This window comes from Trachymyrmex septentrionalis, unplaced genomic scaffold (genome assembly GCF_001594115.1).
Source record: "Trachymyrmex septentrionalis isolate Tsep2-gDNA-1 unplaced genomic scaffold, Tsep1.0 scaffold83, whole genome shotgun sequence".
NCBI lineage: Eukaryota > Metazoa > Arthropoda > Insecta > Hymenoptera > Formicidae > Trachymyrmex > Trachymyrmex septentrionalis.
The window spans coordinates 72,557-96,142 of NW_017306018.1; the positions used below are offsets into that span (position 1 = coordinate 72,557).

At 30.6% G+C, this 23,586-nt stretch overlaps 1 protein-coding gene across 7 annotated transcripts in view; it reads left to right on the forward strand.

Moving 5' to 3' along the window:
* Nucleotides 1–23,586, forward strand: part of LOC108755070 (potassium voltage-gated channel protein Shal) — a 98,884-nt gene that overhangs the window by 29,625 nt on the left and 45,673 nt on the right. For 6 of the 7 annotated variants that reach the window (XM_018497828.1, XM_018497826.1, XM_018497827.1 and 3 more), the window contains exons 2-3: nucleotides 1,593–1,755; nucleotides 19,175–19,363. In XM_018497828.1, coding sequence (XP_018353330.1) covers nucleotides 1,593–1,755; nucleotides 19,175–19,363 — 352 coding nt within the window. Of the gene's footprint in view, nucleotides 1–1,592; nucleotides 1,756–19,174; nucleotides 19,364–23,088; nucleotides 23,130–23,586 lie in introns of those variants that run through there. The other variant, XM_018497829.1, reaches the window with a different exon arrangement.

The following is a 23,586-nucleotide window of genomic DNA, read 5'->3' on the forward strand; positions in this document are numbered from 1 at the left end:
TATATATATATATATAAGTAGATTTTGTTGTTTAGTAAAGCTATAGTTCGCTGCGTGAGTTCAATATCTATAACTAAGAAGATTTGAACAAAGCTTCAACAAAGAAATTATATCTATAAGCAATTATTAGTATGTAATTCTTTGCTGCAATGAAAATTATTAATGTAACAAATTTTCTTCATTATATCAGGCGGAAGTACACGCTTAGGTAGCATATTTTGCTAAAAATTTTGATCTACATATGTATATTAAGTTGATTTTTGTAGAAAGTTATTTTTGTTGTATTAACAAACTGTATATGATTACTTATAACCACTAATATTATTCAGTTATCTAACTTTACTACTTTAACATGAAAATTGGCTGTCTGTATATTATGACTGTAAATATAAATTTGCTAAATCTGTGACGTTTTTTGTTGTTTTAACAAATCATTTATTTTTTGTGAAAGATTCTAATGCAGATTCTAACAAAAAGTTTCACCGCTGCAATTTTAATGATACGCAAATATTTAAACACGCGTTGTCACGAAAGAAAGTTAAATAGGCAGCCGAGGGTTACTGCACATATTTGCACGGTCGTACATATTTGCGTCACTCGATACACAGTAAATGTGTAATGGAATTGGACTGGGAAACCTTGTGGGAAATGGTCGACTACATAGCTAGCCACGTAGCCGCGGAAAAGTTTTATGGATGGACATTCGCACGGCTGAGAAACGAGGACGAATGTATCTTTTACGACTGAATTCTTCAAGCACACTGTGAATTATCCATCGCTCTCTCGTTTCCCTCGTCGCGATGCGTGCTCCCGTGGGCGACAACGTCGGGAATGTATAATTCCATCGTGTCTTCTAAACACTTGGCCGGATCGTTTGTCTAAGCTACTACTGTTTTGTGTTGCCAACAGTGCTCATAACAATGCTTCACGAATGAATTTCTGATGCGCGAAGTGTGATGTTCGCTTGGAATTATGTATGATATCTCGAAATGAACATGACCCTATGAGTTTGGAAACCTTTAAAATGTATTGGATTGTAGAATATGGAGTTCTGCTATTGATAAATTTGAAGGTTTAAGCAACTAGAAATAAAATTTTCGACTATTAATACGTGCAAGTTATATACATATTTGGAAGCTAAATTATTATATACATAATAATTTAGCATCTCGAAGTACATTTTAGAGTGTTTAGATTTCTGAATTTTGATTGTAAATTTTTCTAGGTTTTCCTGAAACTTTATTATAATTTATAATTACACTAAAATTTAGAATTCTTATATTCAAAAAATTTATAAATTTTTTAATTATTAAATTCTAGAAATTTATAAATCTTCTAATTATTAAATTTTAGAATATGAAAAGAATTAATAAATTATTACATGGTTGTAACTTAAATTTGAATATTTTTGTGAAATTTAATTTTATTTTCTAAATGTTCTGATTTTCAGAAAGAAAAGTAAAACTTACATACTAAATTTGAAATTTAGTATATATTAATTTTGATATTTTTACTTTACAAAATTTACGGAATGTTATCTCGTATAAATCACGAAACTGCTGCTTTAACAAATATTTTTCTGTTTGTTTCAGCTACGGTGACATGGTTCCGAAAACGATTGCGGGAAAAATCGTCGGGGGTGTATGCTCTTTGAGCGGTGTCCTAGTGATCGCTTTACCGGTACCTGTTATCGTCAGTAATTTCAGCAGAATATATCATCAAAATCAACGTGCTGATAAACGGAAGGCACAAAGGGTGAGTAAAATGTTTCAGAAATTTGCATACTAATTTATATGAAATCTGATGACAAAAGACTTTTTATGAATTGAGAAAAGAGACTTTTACAAATTACGAAAATAAATGATAGAACATTACTCATCTTTTAATTTTGGAGTAAATATTAATTTGGAGTAAGTTTAAATTAGTATAATTTTAAACTGAGACTTATAATTAATTATTAAGATATATTGAATGATAAAATATTAAAGTTTAAAAAGTTGTGTAAAATAGAGGGAAGATTGAGTCTATAATTTACAAGAAATGAACTATTTGCTATTTCTAGCATATTATATAGAAGCAAATTATGACTTGAAGAGAGTAATTAAAGATTGAAGAGATCATGTTAAGGTCAATATCACGATTCTAATAATAATATACAATATTTTTTGCGTTTAGTGATTAAAACTTATGCTACGTCGATATGTACGCATTACAATTTCATGTAGAATCTCTTGATATATTATCGTCTTCTTTTCATATGTATGAGGCGCATCTACAAATAGCTTCGTCACTGTTCGCGCCATCAAATGTACATTTTATATTCTGGTACAATAGATTTCGATACTTCTGGATGCTGTCTTCAAGCTAGAAAACTCGCTTTGCTAGCTCAAGGCCGTTCTATATCAAAGTCGTGAGCGAGGCAGAGCAACAGAGTTTTCATTCCATTGTTTCGTTATATCGCGTGACTGCTCTACTATGTAGGATTACATTATTAAAAAAAGAATGCTTTCTTCTGAAACGTGCCGAAATGATGCCGACATGCGATATGTTATTTATGGAGACAAAAAGAAATATCCTTGATTTACTTTTTAATATTACCTTACTTTATTATATTTTTTTATTAATGTTGAAAGTTGATTTTTAAGTTTTGTTGCTTACTATGCGTGACGTAACACGTAATAAAATTTATATTTCTGAATCTTTTCGTAAAGCAGAGAAATAAAATAGAGCGATATTACCATGGTAAATGTAAAAAGCAACACACTCACAGTGTTGATTTTTATGCAACAATATCAGAGATGACTGGCTACGAACGGAGTGTATAAATTACGCGATCGACATTCTCGAAGGTGAGAAACTCTCCCGTTGCCATTTTCGTGTCTTCCCAATATCGACGTTTCGAAGATATTTCTTCCATTATAGGGAGGAAGTGGTAGTTCCCAGTCGGGTCGCAGTCGATGACACGTTAGCTCGTTTCGCGTCGTCGTTTCCAGAAGTCGGACGATTTATTCTCACCCACGTGTAGCTTGTAACTTCGTCCCCGTGGCACAGTTACGATCATTTAACCGAGCATCTTACAAACTGATGTCGTCAAAAAAGAAAACATGTTCCTTCCGATAAAGAATTTAAAACTTTTTTGACTTTTTACGATTGTACCTAATTTTCTCAAACATTGTAATTTCCAAAAATTAAAAAAGAATTAAAGAATTGTATTCTTGATAAAAAATGAGTAGAACCTTTTATTAATACTATTAAAATGTTATAGTACAAAAAATTTCTTTATAATGTTAATTTCAAATAAAACAAGTAGATTTTTGAAAATTATAAGATTTATAATCACGTTTTAAAGAAGTTGCCTCTATTAAAATGATTATTATATAAATCGGTTAACTTTCTATTTTATAAGTATCGAAAAGAAGAGCAATTTTTTCAAAGCTTCTCAAAAGTTCTCTTACTACGATGAAATAAGAACGGTCATTTTCACACACTCGCTTCGTTCCTGTGACACGATTACCATTTTTAGCGTCGACATTTCGGCAGCACATCGATCGATCCGTAAAAAGAATTCTGGCCGAATTCGTCTCGAAAAATAGAGAAAGAAGAAAAGACAAAATCACCGCCTCAAATATCTTCCCTCGAGACGCTGCGTCTATCACTTGTGTTCCCTCACGCAGAATATCATTCGTTGTGCGATATTTTTAAAATAACTTGCGGAGGAATGTGCGAATGAAATTTATTCTGAGGCGCGAAAGAATGATCTTTTAAATCTCTCGTGCGAATGGACGATTTATTCTCGCACGTGTACGCTTATATGCATTTACGTTGCTCGTGCCGACATACTTGCGGTGATTTAAGGAGACATCGACGATTCGTCCAGATCGATCTCAAGAAGAGAGATGGAGTTACACTTATCCGAAGGAAGAAGTCAGCTACGCTCCCTTAAATCTTTTCGCTCGATTTCGCAAAAATGCACCATGTTGTAAGTAAAAAGGATTTACGTCGCAGTTATAAATTGAACGATATAATTCACTTTAACTGGCGAAATTGTATCGAGCGAGACTTTTTCGGGACGTAATTTCCTGAGAATTAAAAAATTAAGTTTTAATCAACTATATATTACAAAACAATTAGTAGCTGATTGATGCACATTTTACATTATTTTTCAAATATTGTTTGTCTTTTGAGAGTATTCTGTTTGCTTAATATTATTTATTATTTTGTTCTTTATTATGAAAACTTAGTCTCAAGAATCTATCGTTAATTGCTTAGTCCTCTCTCTTTAATATTTTATATACATACTCAGTATGTAAAAAAATTGACATCGAATAAGAAGAGCAAGAATTGCTCTATCACAGAATTATTTAAGCATTAAAGATTCAGCTTGATTGTTTAGGCTTTTATTTCTTATTCGTACTACGGTATTGAAAGATGTTATATTTAATATTATAAAAAAAATAAGTTAACGAAACGTTTTATAAATTTATAATTTTTTTGTTAATGAAAATTATGGATATTAAAAGCACAATATCTTTTTGGAAAAATATCTATGACGTGGAAGGCTACGCTATATTAAAAATAAAACAAATATGATCGTCAATCGTTATTTTATAATTCGGAAATCTATAGGAGATTAATTATCTTTGTTTTATCTTACATAGGCTTCCTTCATTAAGTCATTACCTAAGATTTAAGTCTTAAGCTACAAGAAATTGACAATCATAATCAATTATTCTTCTTAGATTCGATTGTGATTTCTTACGAGTTGAGATTGAAAACTTAAATAAAGTAACAGTTTATTGTAGAAAGTCCATTGTATTTGGCTTTTTTTTTCTTTCTTTCTCTCTCTTTATCTACCTTTTGTTGTTTTTTGCTTTTAATTTTCGTTTATTTTGTAATTTTTTGAATTGTCCCATGTGGAATTGCAAAGTCTCAAATCATTCGATTTCACGAAGGTCGACTCGCCGATGCCGCGCAGATCTGCATTGCAGATACGGCAGCATCTACATATGCATGGACACGTTTGTTCTGATTCTCTCTCTTGAACAGTGACAGATTTTTCGTCAACGGTCTTCTTTGCTCGTCGACGTTTGAACTTTTGCGTCGAATTCTCGTGACACTCCGGAATTGCGCGACGCGTCTCGTGTATCATAGTAGAATTTAAAGTACTCTAGTGAATTATGGTGCTTTAACGCTATCTCAAATATTTTGAAAACAGAGTTTTAGTGAAATTTGACGCAGATTTGTTTTTTTCTTTAAGAAGATTTTTTTAGAGAAAATTTTTTTTAGATTTTTGAACTGTCAGAACAACCGTTATGCAGAATACGCATTAGAAAGTTAATTATTAGAAAGTTAATTAAATTTGAAAACAATCGCAGATTATTATTAGAGACTGAAGAACCAAGAAGATTAAAGGAGCGGAAGGAAAATTGTTCATTTGAATATTTGATACTGTATTTTACTTATTTCTATGATTTATGCTGATTTCTACTATCAAAGCGTTCTATTATACAATCGTTTATTAAATATTCCATATGTGGCGATATTCAATCTATGCGATTCCTATTCCTATATGAACAGGCGGTAATGAACTGATGCTAACAGTTAGTAATTATACGTTAAATTATATTTTGGTTTTGTATGAACATCTGCTGAAATAATTCGAAAATCTGACCGGAAATAGAAATAGATAACTTTGCGCGAGTGTCCTATGCATCTTACGCATTTTGAACAATATTATTTAATAATAATAAGTTAAACAAAATCAAATATTATTTAAATCATAGTAATAAGTATGTTACACAGGAATGCTAGGCAAAATGTCACCGAGTGTACAATATCGAATTTTGGATGTGAGAAATTGTGCAGTCTCACGTCGTGGAAGTTTTTACCGTAAAAGGGGAGTTCTCAAGTCATTGTTGCTGGGTTAATATAAAGTCATTCACGGTTATTATCTCCCCGCATATTACACGCTTGGCGATCGAACATGGACTACCGTAATAACTATGTGATTTACGGACTGCATGGCCGTCATCGATATACATACCTACATTGTCAGTAAACGCCACTGTGAACTTTGCATCTGCATTTAATGTCACGTCCGGCGTTAACGGGCAAACAAGGGTCCGGATCGATTTTCCGCCCAGACCATCGCAAGCAGCGACACGAATCTCCGTTTAATGTCGGTTACCTTACTGTCCGTTGCATCGATTCTTCTTACTATGTTTGCGTGGTCAGTAAATACTTATGTGGTGTAATATTATAATATAGCATATTATTTTTCGACATATCCCATCAAAGTGGAGAGAATTAAAGAAATGAAGTTTCACCATATCATTTTTGTGTAAGAGTATGAAATGTTCATGGATTACTCAAGTCTTTTTAAATATATACTTTAGAAGGAGAAAGTTTTATTTTAAATGAAAGCTATTATTTTGTGATTAGTTTGCATTATTGTTACTTATTGTTAGAGATTAAGATATAATGTAAGACATAATGAAGTCAACTAAGTTCTCATTAGAAGTCAAAGTTTGTTTTATTGTAAGAAGCTCGCACTGTAGTAATGTAGTTATATAAATATACTTTCGAACAGTCGTTTAGCTTTCGTTAACTTTATATGCGAAATAGGATTGATTTCGACAGTTGGTGCTCGAACGAAAAACTGTAGATACTTGCAAAACTCATTCTAACTTTCGCGCGCGGTTTTCAATAAATCTCGCCAGTTAACGAAAACTTTTGTAAATTATCTTAAGGTGAATAATGAGTTGAAAACTGTGAGAGTTGTTAGATAGATTTCGTCGTCGAGACTCATTGAAAATTTTACTTTGTATTAGTTTGACACACACACACACACACACACACGCGCGCGCGTGCGCGCGCGCGCGCGCGCACACGCACACGCACATACTAACACAGTAAAAAGTAACCTAAATAAATTTATTTTAATTTACAAGGGGAACACCAAGTGATGGGATCGGGGATTTTGATGCGCTTTTTACAGGCTGTTCTTGAGTGAAAAAAAAATGATACGTGTCCGGCTGTTTCAGTCTATAGTTTCGAAGAAATCGATTTTTAAAAATAATTATTGTAACAATTTGAACAACGTACTCTATATAAATGAAAATATCAGTATTTTTATTTTTATTTTAATACGATAACGATGACAATAATAAATATTTCATAAATGAGTGTTTAATTATCTATAATACTAATATGTAATTTTATGAAATTTCATTACAATCAAAAAGTAATTAAAATTAATAACATTGAATTAAAATGAAATTTATTAAGATACTAATATTTTTATTTATACAGTTTATACAGTACGTTTTTCAAATTATTATAATAATTATTTAAAAAATCGATTTCTTCGAAACTATAGGCCACTAATGGCTGAACACATATCGTTTTTTTTTTTGTTCAAAAACAGCTTGTAAAAGCCTCACATAAAAATCCTCGATCCCATCACCTAGTGTTTCCCTTGTTAGTCTAATTTTCCTAATTTCATTTATTGCATAAATTTGTCAGTTTAAAATCAATTTAAAAAAAAATTTTTTTGCTTCTTAAACATTATTAGTTTTACACTTTTAATATATTAAAAAAATTTTAACATATTGTATATTTTTTTATTTTTTTTTTAAATATATATAAACAAATTTTATTTTGTTCTTTTTTTAATAATTATATATTTATTAAATTTTTATATTTGTAATTGTAATGTTCTTCACTATTTTGATATTTTTGACTCATTTAATTGAAATTATCTCGATTTGTATTCGATGGTGCATTTACATCTGTATTTGCATATTATTTTTTTTATCTTTAGCGCGTATACTAATTAAGTTTCAATTGTCTTCTCTCGTCGACGATACGTATGCGAATTAATTGTCTGTTTACAAGCATTATATAACGGTGAGTATCTCCATTATTCCTTGTTAGATTTTTGGGTATACTTCCGAAAGCCGATTATCTCTTATTTCGATAAAACTTTGTTAAAATCTTCATTTCTGGTTAAAATTAAAGCTATTAAAAGGGCTTTGTGTGACTTCTGCAAAAAGCTATTTTATAAAATACATTAGTAAAACGAACAGTGTTTATATTAATGACACTTTACAAAGCGAAGCGGGTTTAAAACAAAGCAAGGTTCAACCTTCTCTAAAAACTAGAAACTAGACTGCTTATCTGTATTATAAGATGAATAACAAAAAAATTTTCTGTATAGTTTTTGTTAAAAATAAATGTTATTATTTAGATTTGTATTATTTCAGCATTTATTCATTAAATTTACAAGAGCAACACTTGATGATTTATGATTTTTTTTGTCTAAATTAATCATGAATAAATAAAAATAATCGTCGCATCTCTCTTATTGTTAGTCACACAAGCTTTCTAGAATTTGTTTCCAGAATATACTTTATGTCTTTTCTCGGTAAAGAGAAAGACTCTCTGACTACTAATTTTTTTATTCATTTGTGATGCCCGATCAAATCGTTGACGTCATTGGCCAGCTGTTTAAATTTATCGCGTCGCTTTTCTAGTAAACAAACAGTTGTGCGCGACTGCAGTGTAACGTGTGCTTGCGTTTATTCTTAACATCGCAAACAGTTCCTAACGATTTGATCGCGTGGGCCCATTAATCAAAATCGTCTTGTTGGATCATTCTTCATCACAGAATGAAACTGTGATTTATCATTTTTTAATATTTTTTTTTATCAAAGTTGAAAACTTTTTTCCATCTTTATTTATTAGTAAATAATTTCATTGTAGTTAAATATTGTTTGCCAAATATGGATGAATTTATTGAAGAAAGATATGGATTTGATGAGATTTTTCTATAGAGAAATCTTTTTATTTTTAGCGAATCCATTACGAATGCTGTATCAAAATTTTAAGACTGCAGATTAGGATTTAGATTTTTTGTTGACAGATTTTAAGATATTGATTCTCAGTAAAGAAAAAATAGCTTAGAGATCTTTTTATCAACAAAATTATAGCTATAATTAAGCTTAGTACTTGAATATGTAAAAACCAGTTAAATTTTAAATTTATATTAAACTAACATGTGTGGTGAACAATATTTTTTTTAATTATAAATTTTAAATTAACTAAATTTAGCTTTGAGAGTGATGGAAGAAAAATAATATATACGTAGGATTTTATTTTTAACTATTCGTCATGCGAGTTAATTATAAGCGGCGATCCAAATCAAAAATTCTAACAGGAAATTTTAGATGGCGTTTCCGTGAGCCATGTGAATTATTGTCAAGCTTCCGTGATGTCTCATTTCTAATTAATTGCGATTGATACGCACGTAGGAGATAATTAGAATATATCACCAAGGATATTAACGCAAATAATAATCACCAATATCTGGGGTGACTAACGGATGTGCGCGAGACGGGATGTAAATAACTGACCTTAATTTTTCGACGCGACGCGCGGAAACTTTCTAATAAATAGTGCTTTGGTCTGAAGAAAGATGACGCATCTTATTAATACATTTATTATCATATTTATTAATACGTATGATATTTTAGTAAACATTCATGTGTGTTTGCAAGAATATTTTATAAACAAATGTTCCTATAATATTTATTACATTTTTTGTGTATTGATTTCTGTAACTAATTCCAAATTAATATAAAATGTATTTTTTAATATTATATCATATATAAGTAATATATATATGTAAATGTGAAATATAATTTATATTTATTTATATTTATAAATATTATATATATATCATAAAATATAGATGATGTTCTTTTAATCGTTATATGTTCTTAACTTTTAGTAGTGGTGGATACGTTTTTTTTTTTTGAGAACATCAAAGAATATCTCCACTCTCGTCTTCTTTTCATGAATGCGTTTGAAGTACTCGACCAAATATTCAAAGAGATGGTTGGATTTTCTACTATATTTTTAAATATTATCCCGTTTTCTACTTCTCCAAACGCGTTGGATATGTACTCTTGTTCAATTTGTTAAAAGAAGAAATCTTTTACAATATTTATTTAAAAAATTCTTTTTGTAATATCTTAAGAAGCATATGTGTATCTATGTATGTATATTTTATGACATATTTTAATATAATTACATTTCACATTTATATATTTTTTATTACATTAATGTTAAAAAATATATTTTTTGTATCAACTTAGAATATTTATTTATAAAAATCCATCTATATAATACTTTGCGTAGATATTTGCTCATAAAATAAACAAACTTTTGTAAATTCATGATTACTCATTAATATATCATATACAAAGTGTCTTATTTTAAATGATAACCTCAAATATCTCTTGAATAGCGCATTTTAGAGAACATTATTTTAGATAAAAGTTTGTGATTTCGAGAAGGACATAAGATAGAACTGTTGGTTTTGACCTTGTATGACGTTATCAAGATCAGGACAAGGTTAATTTGAATTTTTTAAACGAAATTCTCCACTTTTTATTGCATATTCTTGTTAATGCGACAATAATGCAGAACAATTAATCAAGCATATTGATATTTGCAATTCCAGCAATTCGTTATATTTGAATTGTTATATGCTTTTTGATTATATATTTATTATATTTTCCAATACGATATGTGCTGTACTTAATATTGGAAAGGAAGTTTATTTATTAAAATTGTTAATGGCTGAAATATCAGAGGATGCAGTGAACGCAGTTTGCAATTTCCAGCGCAAATTATTATGCAACTGTTGCGACAATTAATTAATACAGTTTAATTTACATGGTATGGAAAATCATTCAATGCATGTGTGTCACACAAGCAAATCATCATCAATAATTATGATAATATGAAAATATGAAATTAATCCAAATATATATACATATAATGTTTGATGAAATCATTCAAATATTAATTAGATATTACATTTCTTAAAATATTATTGCTTATCATTTTCAATATTTACAATATATTTCTACTATTTGGGTATTACAAATTTCTAACATAAAATTTTATTAATAATTAATAATTATTGCTAATTATGATAATATAAATTTTAGGATCATAATTTTAATGGCGTAATTGAATCAATAGCTTTTCATAATTTTTGATATCAATGACCGTGATAATGAGTTGAAATTAATCACGAATGAATGGTAGGTTGGCCGAGGAATTATTGTAAGCACGACATGAATGTATTACGCAATTGGCATCGTGACGCAACGTTAATTAATAACACGTAATTAGTATGTATTTTCATATGAAACCACTTTGATTGAATGTTTTATATAAGTTTGAGTAATACTAGCATTGATACTACGGTTTGAATTGGTTTACCATATTTGCAAATATTGGATAGAATTCTCTTATTTTCTTGATCATATCGGTGATAACGTAGTTTCTGCCAACGGCAAAATTACGGTAACCTTTGATATTTTTGAAGACGATACATGGTATTAACATTTCTATTTCATGCGACTAGACATTTTTCTCTGGGAAACAGACAATATTATTATCGCTTTAATATCGAATTTATATTATATTTTGTTATCTTAGTGAAAGGGGAGTTAATTCACTTTAACAATGAATAGATGCGAATTATATATATAAGAGCTACATCTAAGTTACAATTTTTAAAGACTTGTAAGTCAAATAATTTGATTCCGACAAATTTGTTTAATATTTTTTTTTATTTATTGTTTAAATTGATTTTTGCAAAGCTATTTAAACAATAAAGAATCAGTTGTTTTGGAATAACGATTACTTGAAACAATTATACATATCGATTATGACATTGAATACTGTACAGACCTAACGGGTAGTGGCTTCTTGACGGGAATTTCCGAATTCGGTTTGATAATAGAGTGATGTGAACATACCACGGATACACGCGATGACCCTCGCGTGGCATTCGACAATTAATTCTAGCCGCGTGTCGACGATAAGAAAAGAGTATAACGCGACCGGTAACGATCGCGAGCTTTCGCCCGCCGCTTATCCGCCTAAGTTAATTAGGCGAATGCCGCGAAATAACGCGGGTCACGGACGAGAGGTGGGCAAGTCTAAAGCTTTTGGGGCTTTTTCTTTTTTTTTCTTTCTTTAAGAAAGCCTACCGCTTACTATGTATTATGCAAGACCTACTTTCTCAGGTTTTTCTGAAAAGGGTAAAAGTGGTCTTCAGAATTGCGTTTTCTTCTGTAAGAGGTTGAGAGATAGAGCAAAGAGAGAGAACTCCTTTGAGATTTCATCAGGAGAGAGAGATTTCGATGAGCTTCAATGAATGCATTGCAGATCCCGAGAGATAGACTTTTTTTAAAAGCAAAGCATGCCTGACATTTACACGTATTTTAAAACATTAAAATAATATCTTTCGAAACGAATAAACAATGTATGAACAATGGACTAATAGGAGACAAGCATTGTAAGTAATACTCTCAGAGATAAAAAAAAATTATTTTTACATTTGAGTGAATAACAGAAAAAACTGAACGTTTCGGATTCATATTAGAGCCGTCTTTAACAATTCAAATCTTGATGAAATTCTTTGTAAAGTTTTAATACATCTTAAGTCGAGTGTTTGATGTATATAAGGAAAGAAAGGAAGAATATATAAGGAATCTCATCGGTGATTTGTGATGTTCAAGATACATTGACTACATCGATTTCAAAATATGGTTGGTTAAAGTAGAGTCTGACCGAATTTTTTATCTCAGCCGAAAACTAAAATGAATATTCGGTTTTTACTCAATTTCGGCCGAAATCGAAATTGAAATTTTTGGATAAATCTAACAGAAACCACATGATTTTTAAAAAATCATTGGAAAATATTAAAATATGTGAAATTTATGTACTGTTTTAAAAATAAGATTTTATTAATAAAGGAATTTTAGGTACTAGATATACAATATATGGCTTAGCAAATAAAAACAGATTGTAATTTTTTTAAATTATTAGTTTGTTGTAAAAGATTTAATTAATTGCGCATTTGAGCGAAACGAGATATAGGATACATGTAAGAATTTACATTCTAACACAGTTTCTGACGACATAGTTTTCTAGTAATTGCGCGGAGAATCGTCATGCATTTTTTAATCGCTGCCTACAGCCATGAATGTACAATATTGTTATCATTGGCGCTTTTGTTTTGTGCACGCGTCTATTCGGCGACTAGCTGTTCAAATATTCGATTGTGTCCGCTTTGGGCTGTGAAACCGCTGCAAGCTGTAGATACGTTTCAGTCGAACTTCTACTTTCCCTCGTTTCACAAGCGATACCATGCCGGTGGGTTGAATGCATTCGCGAATCTATCTAACTTCCGGCGGCGACGCTGCCAGACATTGATAACCCTTTCGAAATGTAAAAGCTTCTTCGGAAAGACATATTCGCAATGTAACGACGATAAGGAAATTAAGCGATTTGATGTCTCGACAAAATATTTCTTTTGAACGTTTACTGTTTCGTATTATATGATGCATTCCAAAATGCTATTCCTTTCATTTCTGCTTATGCAAATTTGATTAATAATGTCCACCTAAAAAATAATTATTTTTAACATAAAAATTTTCTAAATTTTTTTCTATCTTTATTTTTCATAATATTTTACATCCAGGTCAGCAAAATTCAAATATTTTTATTGTGCGTTCAGCATCAAATAAGCTTATATGACTTCAAGAAATGTATTGTTTGATATTGTTTCCCATTTTTTTTATTTTTCTAAGCGTCTACGGACATACTCCGTGATAGAAATATCCCAGAGGGTCAGTTGATAATGTTCGGACTGATAATTCACTGAATTTTGAACGAGTTCAGAAAAATTGGTAATGTGAGGATAGTCGGACGATTAGTCGCGTGCATAATTTTCCGAGAAGTTTCTGCTGCTCCAAATTTTTTAAATGTAATCAGTTTTTTTAATTTTGATGAAACGCGATTGAAGACGAGTTCAAGTTGACGAATCAAGATTTTGTACTACAATAGTTCGTTTAATGATCATGGCTGTTTTAAGTAAATTAAATTTTGTTTAACATTAAAGAACGGAATTATTTATTACCGTCGCGTAGATTGTCCTACGATGAATTTCAAATGTCGAATAAGGATAAGTGGCAGATCAGAGCGTGGCTCAACTACCGTTCCATTATCATCCTTTATTGAACACGTTGAGCCAGGTCATAACTCTTTTCTAAAAATAAGTCAAAATGGGAAGAAATGATACAGAAAAATCTCTTATTGTTTGGAATGATCCCAAGTAGCAAAAAAACGCTTATATGCACTTTTTTATTAGCGCTTTTTTTAACGCTTCGTAGGCGCTGTGTACTACTTGTGGTCTATTATCTGTGATTCTATTTTTTTATATAACGTATTTGTAAGATGCAACTGCAAATTTTTTATAGAATTATATGTTATTTAGCCTAAATTAATTCTTCTCATTATACTATATGTAATTATTGTAATTATATCTTGATTCAAATTGATTACAACTGGAATCACCGAAATGATATTTAATCAATCCAATATATCCGCGTCGCATTTTATTACACGCAAAAGACCGGTACTGTTCATCATGTTATAACTGCATCAGCTGTATGAAAGCTCGATGTCGCCTCTTTGCTTTGCTGCGTTTTCATTGCGACTTTATAAGCCACATTCAATCACAGCTGGCGACAATTCAGCATTGTGTGCGTGTGTGTGTGCGTATGTGTGCATGAGTATGTGTATGTGTCAGGTTGCATTACTACTCTCAATTCTCGACAGTCGTCATCGTAGTGTGACAATAAAGCGCAGTTAAGCCGCAGTTAGTATATTCGAGGAGAGTCCTGACACTTCGCAGACGCCTTGATCGTAACTGCATAAACATTTGCGAGTACCGAATGGCACATCGCGGAAAAGCGCGGCTGCATTTCTGGTCAGAATTTCACCTCGCGAAAATATACCGAGGCGAACGTAAATCGGTAAGCGGACTTCTGTTCGTTCCACGACCTTGCGGCTTCTTACCTTGCATTTATCGCGAATTCTAGATAAGCGGAGAATTTTTGGTTCATAATCTCAGCGAATTTACTACAACCGACTGCTTGAAATTTCTGTATGGCGACGTAATTAGATTCTCCATATAATTCTCTATTATATAAATGAACATGGTTCATTTATCGAAAATGCGTTTGTCTGATACGGACTTAGACTTATCTGAGCTTAATAGAATGAAGTTATCGGATTGCGATATCTCATGCTATATTTGACGATCAGAATTTCTTGAAGTCACATGAGCTTATTTAATGCTGAATGCGTGATAAAAATATTTGCGTTCTGCTGACCTGGATATTTTAAAAATAGCAAGGAGCACACGATTTTTATATTAATATTTTTATCAACATTTATTAATTAACGTGAGTTGATGAACACAAAGTATCATAAATGTGAAACAGCTATGTCATGATATTTCGCATATCGCGTATATTTTACTTAATACACGATATTTTATTAAAAATTTTGTATTATGAAATGACACACATGTTCTTGGCTCTACGTGGAAACTTCTATTTACAAGTCGTTTATGAAAACGTAATAAATTTCTTTGGTAGAGAGAGAGCATTCAATTCCTCGTGTCTACATTTTTATCGATTGAAGCAAATACTTCGACTCTCTGGTTATAACGCGCTTTTATCGAATTTTTTTAACGGAAATAAAACCGATAGAAACACTGAAACTTTAATTTTCAATCTCTAATTAGCCGATTAATAGTATAACTATCGATATTGTTCACAAAAATATATACTAATATTTTTCCGGAGAATCTCACAAAAAACGAATGGTACATCTTAACTCATTACTTTCTTAATAATCGTGTACAGTGTACAGCTGTTCGAAATGTGGACATTGAATTAGCGCTTATAATTGTCTGCCACAATTTCCGCAATTAAATAGCGCAAGTTGCGAAAGTTACAAAATTAACACGGTCGATACATGGCCACGCGGACTTTGCCGTTAATCCTCGTTTGCGGCCGGAAAAGAGTCTGTCGAGAGTTTATTCGCCGTGTAATATCGTGTAAAACCGCAGAAATTCCGATACTATTCCATTATATCAAAATTCTAGCCGCAACGTTTACGAAAAAGCTTTCAACGATCAGTTTATGTTTTGAATAACTACACTGTTTTTTATTTCTTCGAAAATGAAGTTATACTTATTTTGATGTCAAAATGACATCTTTCATGTCATTTTCACGACAAATAACTTCAGCTTTTGCTATCTGCATGGGATAACAGCGATGATAATAATCTTTAATGAAATAGTAATTGAATAGTGACTACAACTTTTGGCAAATAATTCTGAATATAACCATTTGCATCTACTAAACAGTAATTAAATAGTAACTACGATTATTGGCGAATAGTTCTGAAAGTAATTGCATGGGCAGTAATGAAATAGTATTATTCTTGCACGTAGTTGTCATAGTTACTAGTCGAGTAACTACAGAAATTGAATAGTAACTACAAAAATCTGAGTAGTTCTAAGTAGTTTCTTTTCATACGGGATGCTCAGCTGCTGCCAGAGTTCTGCCAACATAATATATAGCACACAATTTGCAATATGTGTGATCTTGGCAGACTTGGCTTTATCTGAGATAGATACATATATATTAAATTTCTAATACTATATTTTTCATTTAAAAATATTTATTTGGAAATTAAATTTTTCAATTTAAGTTATATTTTGAAATAAAAAAATTATTTTTAAGAATTACCAAGGTTACTTAAAATTTAATGTTAAAATATTGTAAATAAAAGTATAATATCTATTTGAAGTTTTGCTAAGGAAGAAATGCAATATTCTGATTGGATCTTTTTATAAATTTAAAAGTAACTTTTTCAATACAAAAATAAATATTAAAGGGAAAGATAAACTTCAACATCGAAATTTATTTCTTATGACTTATAAGCTAAGACTTTTTATGTGCATCGTCTTGTATCTTTGTGTGTAAAATATTAAGAAAAGTTATCATACTCATGTATATAAACCATGTGTATAAAAAATAAAAGTAAAAATAAAAATAAATATAAAAAATAAAATAAAGTCGGGTCTTCGTCAAAGCTTTAGTACCACCCCAGAAGTCGCTCAGCGATTTCTTTTGCGGGTATTTGAATCTCTGTCATGAGATGTGTGCACAGTATCCTACAGTTCTCTTGCCATTTTTGCACTGGCAATAGTAACTGACTATTGCCTCGGCACCGATCTTTTCTTGATCTACTAAAACGTAGATCAAATATTTAGTTTGATTGCGGTGCCAGACTAGCCCGTCACTACTATACTCGTAGAAGGTGGCTCTTGATGGTGAATGGATCTGAACTTTTTATTTATAAGAGAGTTTTTCGTGACATATAACTTGTGAAGGACGTACTTAATAATTTTATTTTATTGAAAACTTTGACCTACTCATCGAATGGCACCTGTTTTGACCTGCGACGAGTTAGCCAATTTTTCATAGATTTTTGGCATCCTACTTATTTGTGTTTGCTGGTCGCGCGCAAATTTCTTGCCGCATAAAATAGCGCGAATAGTTGTTGCAGGTCGACCGTAAGAAAAAAAAAATTAAACACGTGGTTGTATGCGACGTCAATAAGGTTGCATAAGGTCGTTTATTTATAAAGACGCTTAGAAAAATACAGGGCGGAAAGACCCACGTTTATTTATAGTTTCTCTCTTGTCCGGGATTATAAATAAATGATTCAAAGATTTTCAACTGCTATAGTAATATTGCTTGCTATATCTTAAGCTTTACGAGCTCTGCAAGTTCTCACGTTGTATTCCACTTTTATGATTTGATTTTATTGTTAATGAAGAAACAATTGGATGATGTATGTTGTAGGTATTTCCAAGTTATTGGTTTTAAAGCTTATATAAGTATTGGGATTTAACGTTACATATATTCTACTGATCTGTAATAAAATTTTAATAATTCTAAAGCATTATTAAATTATATCATATTACATTGATTTTGAAATCGAGATCTTAAAAATTTTAATGACATTTTATGATAGACACGAAGTATTTTGTATGTATAGCTGTAACATTTATGAGGATCGCTTCTGTTTTATTGGAATAGTGAACGTACCTAGTCTTTTAAATAAGATAAGCGAAAATAATGGTAGTGGAGACAGATGATATATAAGTTATATAAGTGGATAATAATATATTTATTGAGATGAATTTATTGCAAATAAGATTTTTAAATACACTTTTGTTTTATCGCAAATTATAAAACGCACATAATGTAAAAATAAGAATTAAGCTAAAAAATTTTATACTTTAAAAGAGAATCAAGAGTCATCAAAAGCAAATTTTTTTGAGGAAATTTTCTTTTCAACAATAATTTAAGAATTTCGTAGAACATTTACGAAAGTTAGCCATTTTTCAACCGAAAGCTTCCTCGCGTGGCATAAAATGGGGATTTAAAGAAGTACAATGAAATGCAGATGCTATATGCCACGCCAAAATAAAAGTTTATTCTGACCTTAGCAGGAATTTATCCTAGTAAACATTGAGAAGTGAGAAGGAAGGCAGGGAGAGAGAGAGAGAGAGAGAGAGAGAGAGAGAGAGAGAGAGAGAGAGAGAGAGATATTCTTGTGTATACTTAATCCATAAAGTAATACAAATATTGTATATACGTTTCTCATGCAATGGGTCTTCTGAGGTCTAAGTTTATTTTAATCAATTGTGCATGATTATAAAAATTAAAATTACCACGCGTATTTTTTAAGCAATGGAATAATTATATATTACAGAAATTAGATTAAAAAAAAAACGGCAAAAATAAAATGTATTAGTAATGATAGAGATTTAAATAAATGAAAGTTTATTTTTATTAATAACACTCAAAACTTACATGTCTTCGCTTTCGTATTTTAATTATTAAAAGAAACAAAAATTTTTTAGTAAAAAATAACTTTTTATTAATGATATTAATTTGTATTAATATTATTAGTAAAAATATTTCCATTATTATTATTATTGTGTTTATAACTAATTTTTTAGTAGAAATTAACTTTTAAGTATTTAAATCTCTAGAAGATTCGTCACAAAAATTTAATTTGTCCATGTTGGTTTTTTAAATTTTTATTTATTGCATCTTTTAATCATAATTTTAACAAAAAATGAACTGATTTTGTAACTAATTTTAATTTTAGATTTTATTACAAGTATAAAGCATGAATTTTTTTCATATTACAGAAAGCTAGATTGGCACGTATCAGAATCGCGAAGGCGTCGAGCGGTGCCGCTTTCGTAAGCAAAAAGAAGGCAGCGGAGGCTCGTTTGGCCGCTCAGGAGAGCGGGCTGCAGTTGGAGGAGTTTTACAAAGAGGAGGATATCTTCGAGCTGCAACATCATCACCTACTTCGTTGCTTGGAGAAGACCACGGTAACTACTTCTATCTAATAACAGTATATTGTGATCATGCGAAAACTCTAATGTTCCCTTAGTACTCGCTGAATCGCTCTAAAATCTTTGAAATCTCACCAATAAATTAACTTTCTTAAACAAGGGATTTTATCTTTTATTTCTTGCTTTGAAATGAAAGAACTTAGGCAATATTTTTTCTTCTTTTATTATATATTCTAAAGTTAACGCTATATAAATTAAGATATGCCAAGAAAAGAAATTCGTCTTTAATGTAAAGAAGATTTGTTTTTAAAGTAATATACACACGTCGATTTGGTAATTAAAATTATAAATACTGAATGTGCTTATCTGTGCTAAATTGTTTTCTAAATCAGAATTTTAGTAAATTTTATTTAAAATAATAAATATAGAATAGAGAGATAATATGGGAATATTATCAATATAATGATGTATTACGTATAATGAGTGCTTTTTAGCAATGAAACACAGTTTCATACACTGTGTGATACAGTAATACACAGTATCGACTTGTAGCTGAAACATTACTTAGCTTTTTTATTTCACCACCAGAGTGAAATAAAAAAAGGTCTTATCCTGCATCCAATATATTCGAATATAATCTTAGAATATTTTATTGGAGTATCACTTCTAGAAAAATAAATGGTAAAAATTTGTTATTAGTAAAGTAATACGCGTAAAACAACACAATTGAACACAGCATTTTATCTGTTCATAATTGTGTTATTTTGTGTTATAGTTGGAATGCATAGAACCCGTGTTACACAATGTTTCTGTGTACATTATGGAATGTACTCAATATATATTGATATTTTCTATTAAACTATTATACTATAAAAAGAAGAATAATCTCTAGGAAAATTAAGAAAACCTTTAGGATAATATAAAGGCTACTTTGCTATCATTACGTAGAGTTTTTCGACATTTTGCATAAAGAACGTTGTGACGAAGATTAATCAGCAAAATGATAATAATTAATCATTCATGAATGTAATGTTCTCTCGGTGAACGACGACAAACTCCTACAAAAACGTAGTATATCTTTAGTGTGCTTCAACGTTCCGTCATTAATCCCACGCGAAACGACAAAGCAACTGCATCGTCGTGAATGCATCGTCGACACTTCCGTTTTCGCGTCGAGAATTCAATAGGTACTCCGCCTCGAAAATCCGGCAGTCCGTTTCGCGAGTATTGCCGAGTACCGGAGTAATTTGAATAAACCCTAGTCTCTCCCTCCATCTCCCGAACGCTCCGTCTGCTCGTTTAATTTTAGCCTAGTGAGAGGTTGGTTGCGCAAGCGAGGGTTGCCGCGAACGGTGTGTAGTCTTTATCGAGCCCGAATACATGCGACCAACCCTCGTTTACGGAGCTATTGCTGCTACAGAAATGTGTTGTTGTGGAATCGTACATACGAGGCACAAAAAATCTCTTACTTTTTGTACAAATAGTAATAATGTAATCTTCTTACGGACTCTCTCAAATTCAATAAAAAAAAATCCCAAAAAAATAAGAGCAAGTAAGAGTCAGCGTGATAGTTAATACGCAATCTTAAATCTTTATTCTAGAAAATAGAATCTTTATTTCAAAAAATAATATGTTTCGGTTTATTTTGGAACCATCCTCAGCAATAGAATTTCAAAATATCAATCCCTTTATGTCCAAAAAAAAAAGTCATCATTAGATTAACAGATTTGATGTTGTAATCCCAAGACATAGAAGGAATTTGTCTCGACATTGGATTAAAACCAATTAAAATTTATTATCACTAAATTTATTATCACTATTAATACTCTTTAGTGATAACAAATTTTAATTGATTTTGATCCAATATCGAGACGAATTCCTTCAATGTCTTGGGATTACAACATCAAATCTGTTTATCTGATGATGATTTTTTTCTTGAACATAAAGGGATTTATATTTTGAAATTGTATTGCTGAGGATGATTCCAAAGTGAATTGAAACGTACTATTTTTTGGAATAAAGATTCTATTTTCTGGAATAAAGATTTAAGATTGCGTATTAATTATCACTCTCATTTGCCCTGATTTTTTTGGATTTTTTATTTTTGTACAAATGCAGACAAAAGTTACAGTCAAGTTAGATATAAAAGCGATATAGTAAAATATGAAAATGATCTTAACATATATATTTTTTTACTAAAAATAGCAATTAAAGTGTGATTTAATAGTAGGAATATATTATAAACATATGCGATATGACTCATTTCAAGTAATTCTTTATTAAATGCACAGAATAACGATTTATATAATCTATGCAATCTCCGTTGAAATACATAAAAATTAAGATTTAATAAACGCAATTCACGAATAATTAAAATCTAATTTTATGGATTAAGAATATATTATATTGCTACTTTTTTATTACCTGACTCTGTTATTATTTATAATAAAATAAAAATTTGAATTACGGAAAACGTTAGTTTAAAAAGAAGATAGAAGCTGTGTAAGAGGATTAATATAAACTTCAAATAAATTTTCCAGAGAAATTTGATTCCGCGTAAAAGGATTTGTAGCTGCAGAAAAAGGTGCCATTTTTCCGATACATTTTGCTTGTTATATACATACATATGTGGATGTTCTGCGCAGAGATGTGCATATAGGTTTATACAATTAAAACATTTAAAACCGCGACATGCACGCGTGTGCGAGATGTGTACATCGAAAAGATTATAAATAGGTACGCCTCGCGATTTATACAACGTATGTAATGACAACTAGTTATAGGTATACAGAAGGGAGTTTATTATGCTAAAAAGAGAAAAAGAGAGAAAATTTGTGACGTGCAAGATAGTTATAGGCATAATATACGTCATAATTTATATATGTAATATACGTGTAATATACGTCATAATTTATATGACAGCTTATTAGCATAAGATAATACTTAGAAGTTGATATTTTAAAATGGGGAATAAATTGATATTTAAATAATAGTACAAATATAAGTAAATTATATATATCTCTGCGATTGTTTTTTTTTTAGTGCGTAAATAATATATTTATAACATTGAACATAAAAAATGTATCCATGAAAAGATGTATTACAAGTCAACAAATTTAAGTACTTCGCTCATTTGTTATAACAACAACACAACTTGGGTAACTATAGAAGCATACGTCTAGGGGCATAGTGAAACATCTTTTAGTGCAAGCGACTGGATACCGAAATATCCAATCTAAATCATCTAATAAAAATTGAAGTAACGATAAAAGTAATAACTGAACTCATCTCGTTACCGTTACTGTAAAAATGTAAGGATGTTATCGTTACTATTATAGATAGAAAAAAAAAAGATTGTTACCGAAAAAAAGTAACGAGAAAGGTAATTGCGTTATAAGTAACGCGTTACTTCTCAGGATTACCTCTAGGATTTAACCTCATGAGATGTCTAAATAATTCTCACTGTGTCAGTATTAATATTAATCCTAACATGGTGTCGATTTAAAACTCTTGGTGTTTATAACAACATCATCATGGTATAGATTTAAAACCTATGATATTAAATCTGTATTATGTTAGTGTTGATATTAACAACAGTGAAATTATATAAACTCTGGATAATATTAAATTTATACACTGATATTAAATTATCTGATTTTAAACTAAATGAACAAAATTTCTGAATTAAAATATTCTAAGATAAAGTATTATTAAATAGCAATTCCTGGAGACATTCAACTTATATAAACGTTTCATCCCAGGAGTGCTGGTAGACTAAGTCTAAAGCTAAACGACGCACTGGGAGGTTGAAAAACGAAAGGGAAGATATCAGCGTAGACATCAAAATTGGAGCAATTGTAAAACATCTTTTTAGAGCTATTTTACTGGCACCCAGATTTAGAAACAGAATTCACCCATACAATTGATGCTTCAGAGATCACCGTAGAAATAGTAGTGCAACAACGGTCACACAAAAGGGATAGCTATATGTTAGCTCGTATTTCTGAAAAAAGAAGCTTAGCCGAGCTTAGACTAAATATAGATGTACGACCGAGAACTATTGGCGATTTACTCAGCAGTTAAACAGTAAAGGTACATGATAGAAGGACGATATTTCACAACATTTATATATCGATATGAATCATAAAACCAACCACACTTTTAATCAAAATCCACCTCTTGACTCTTTTCGCTATTTAGAGTATATCGACCAATTCATAATTGACATTTGACATATATTCGGAAGGGATAATATTGTA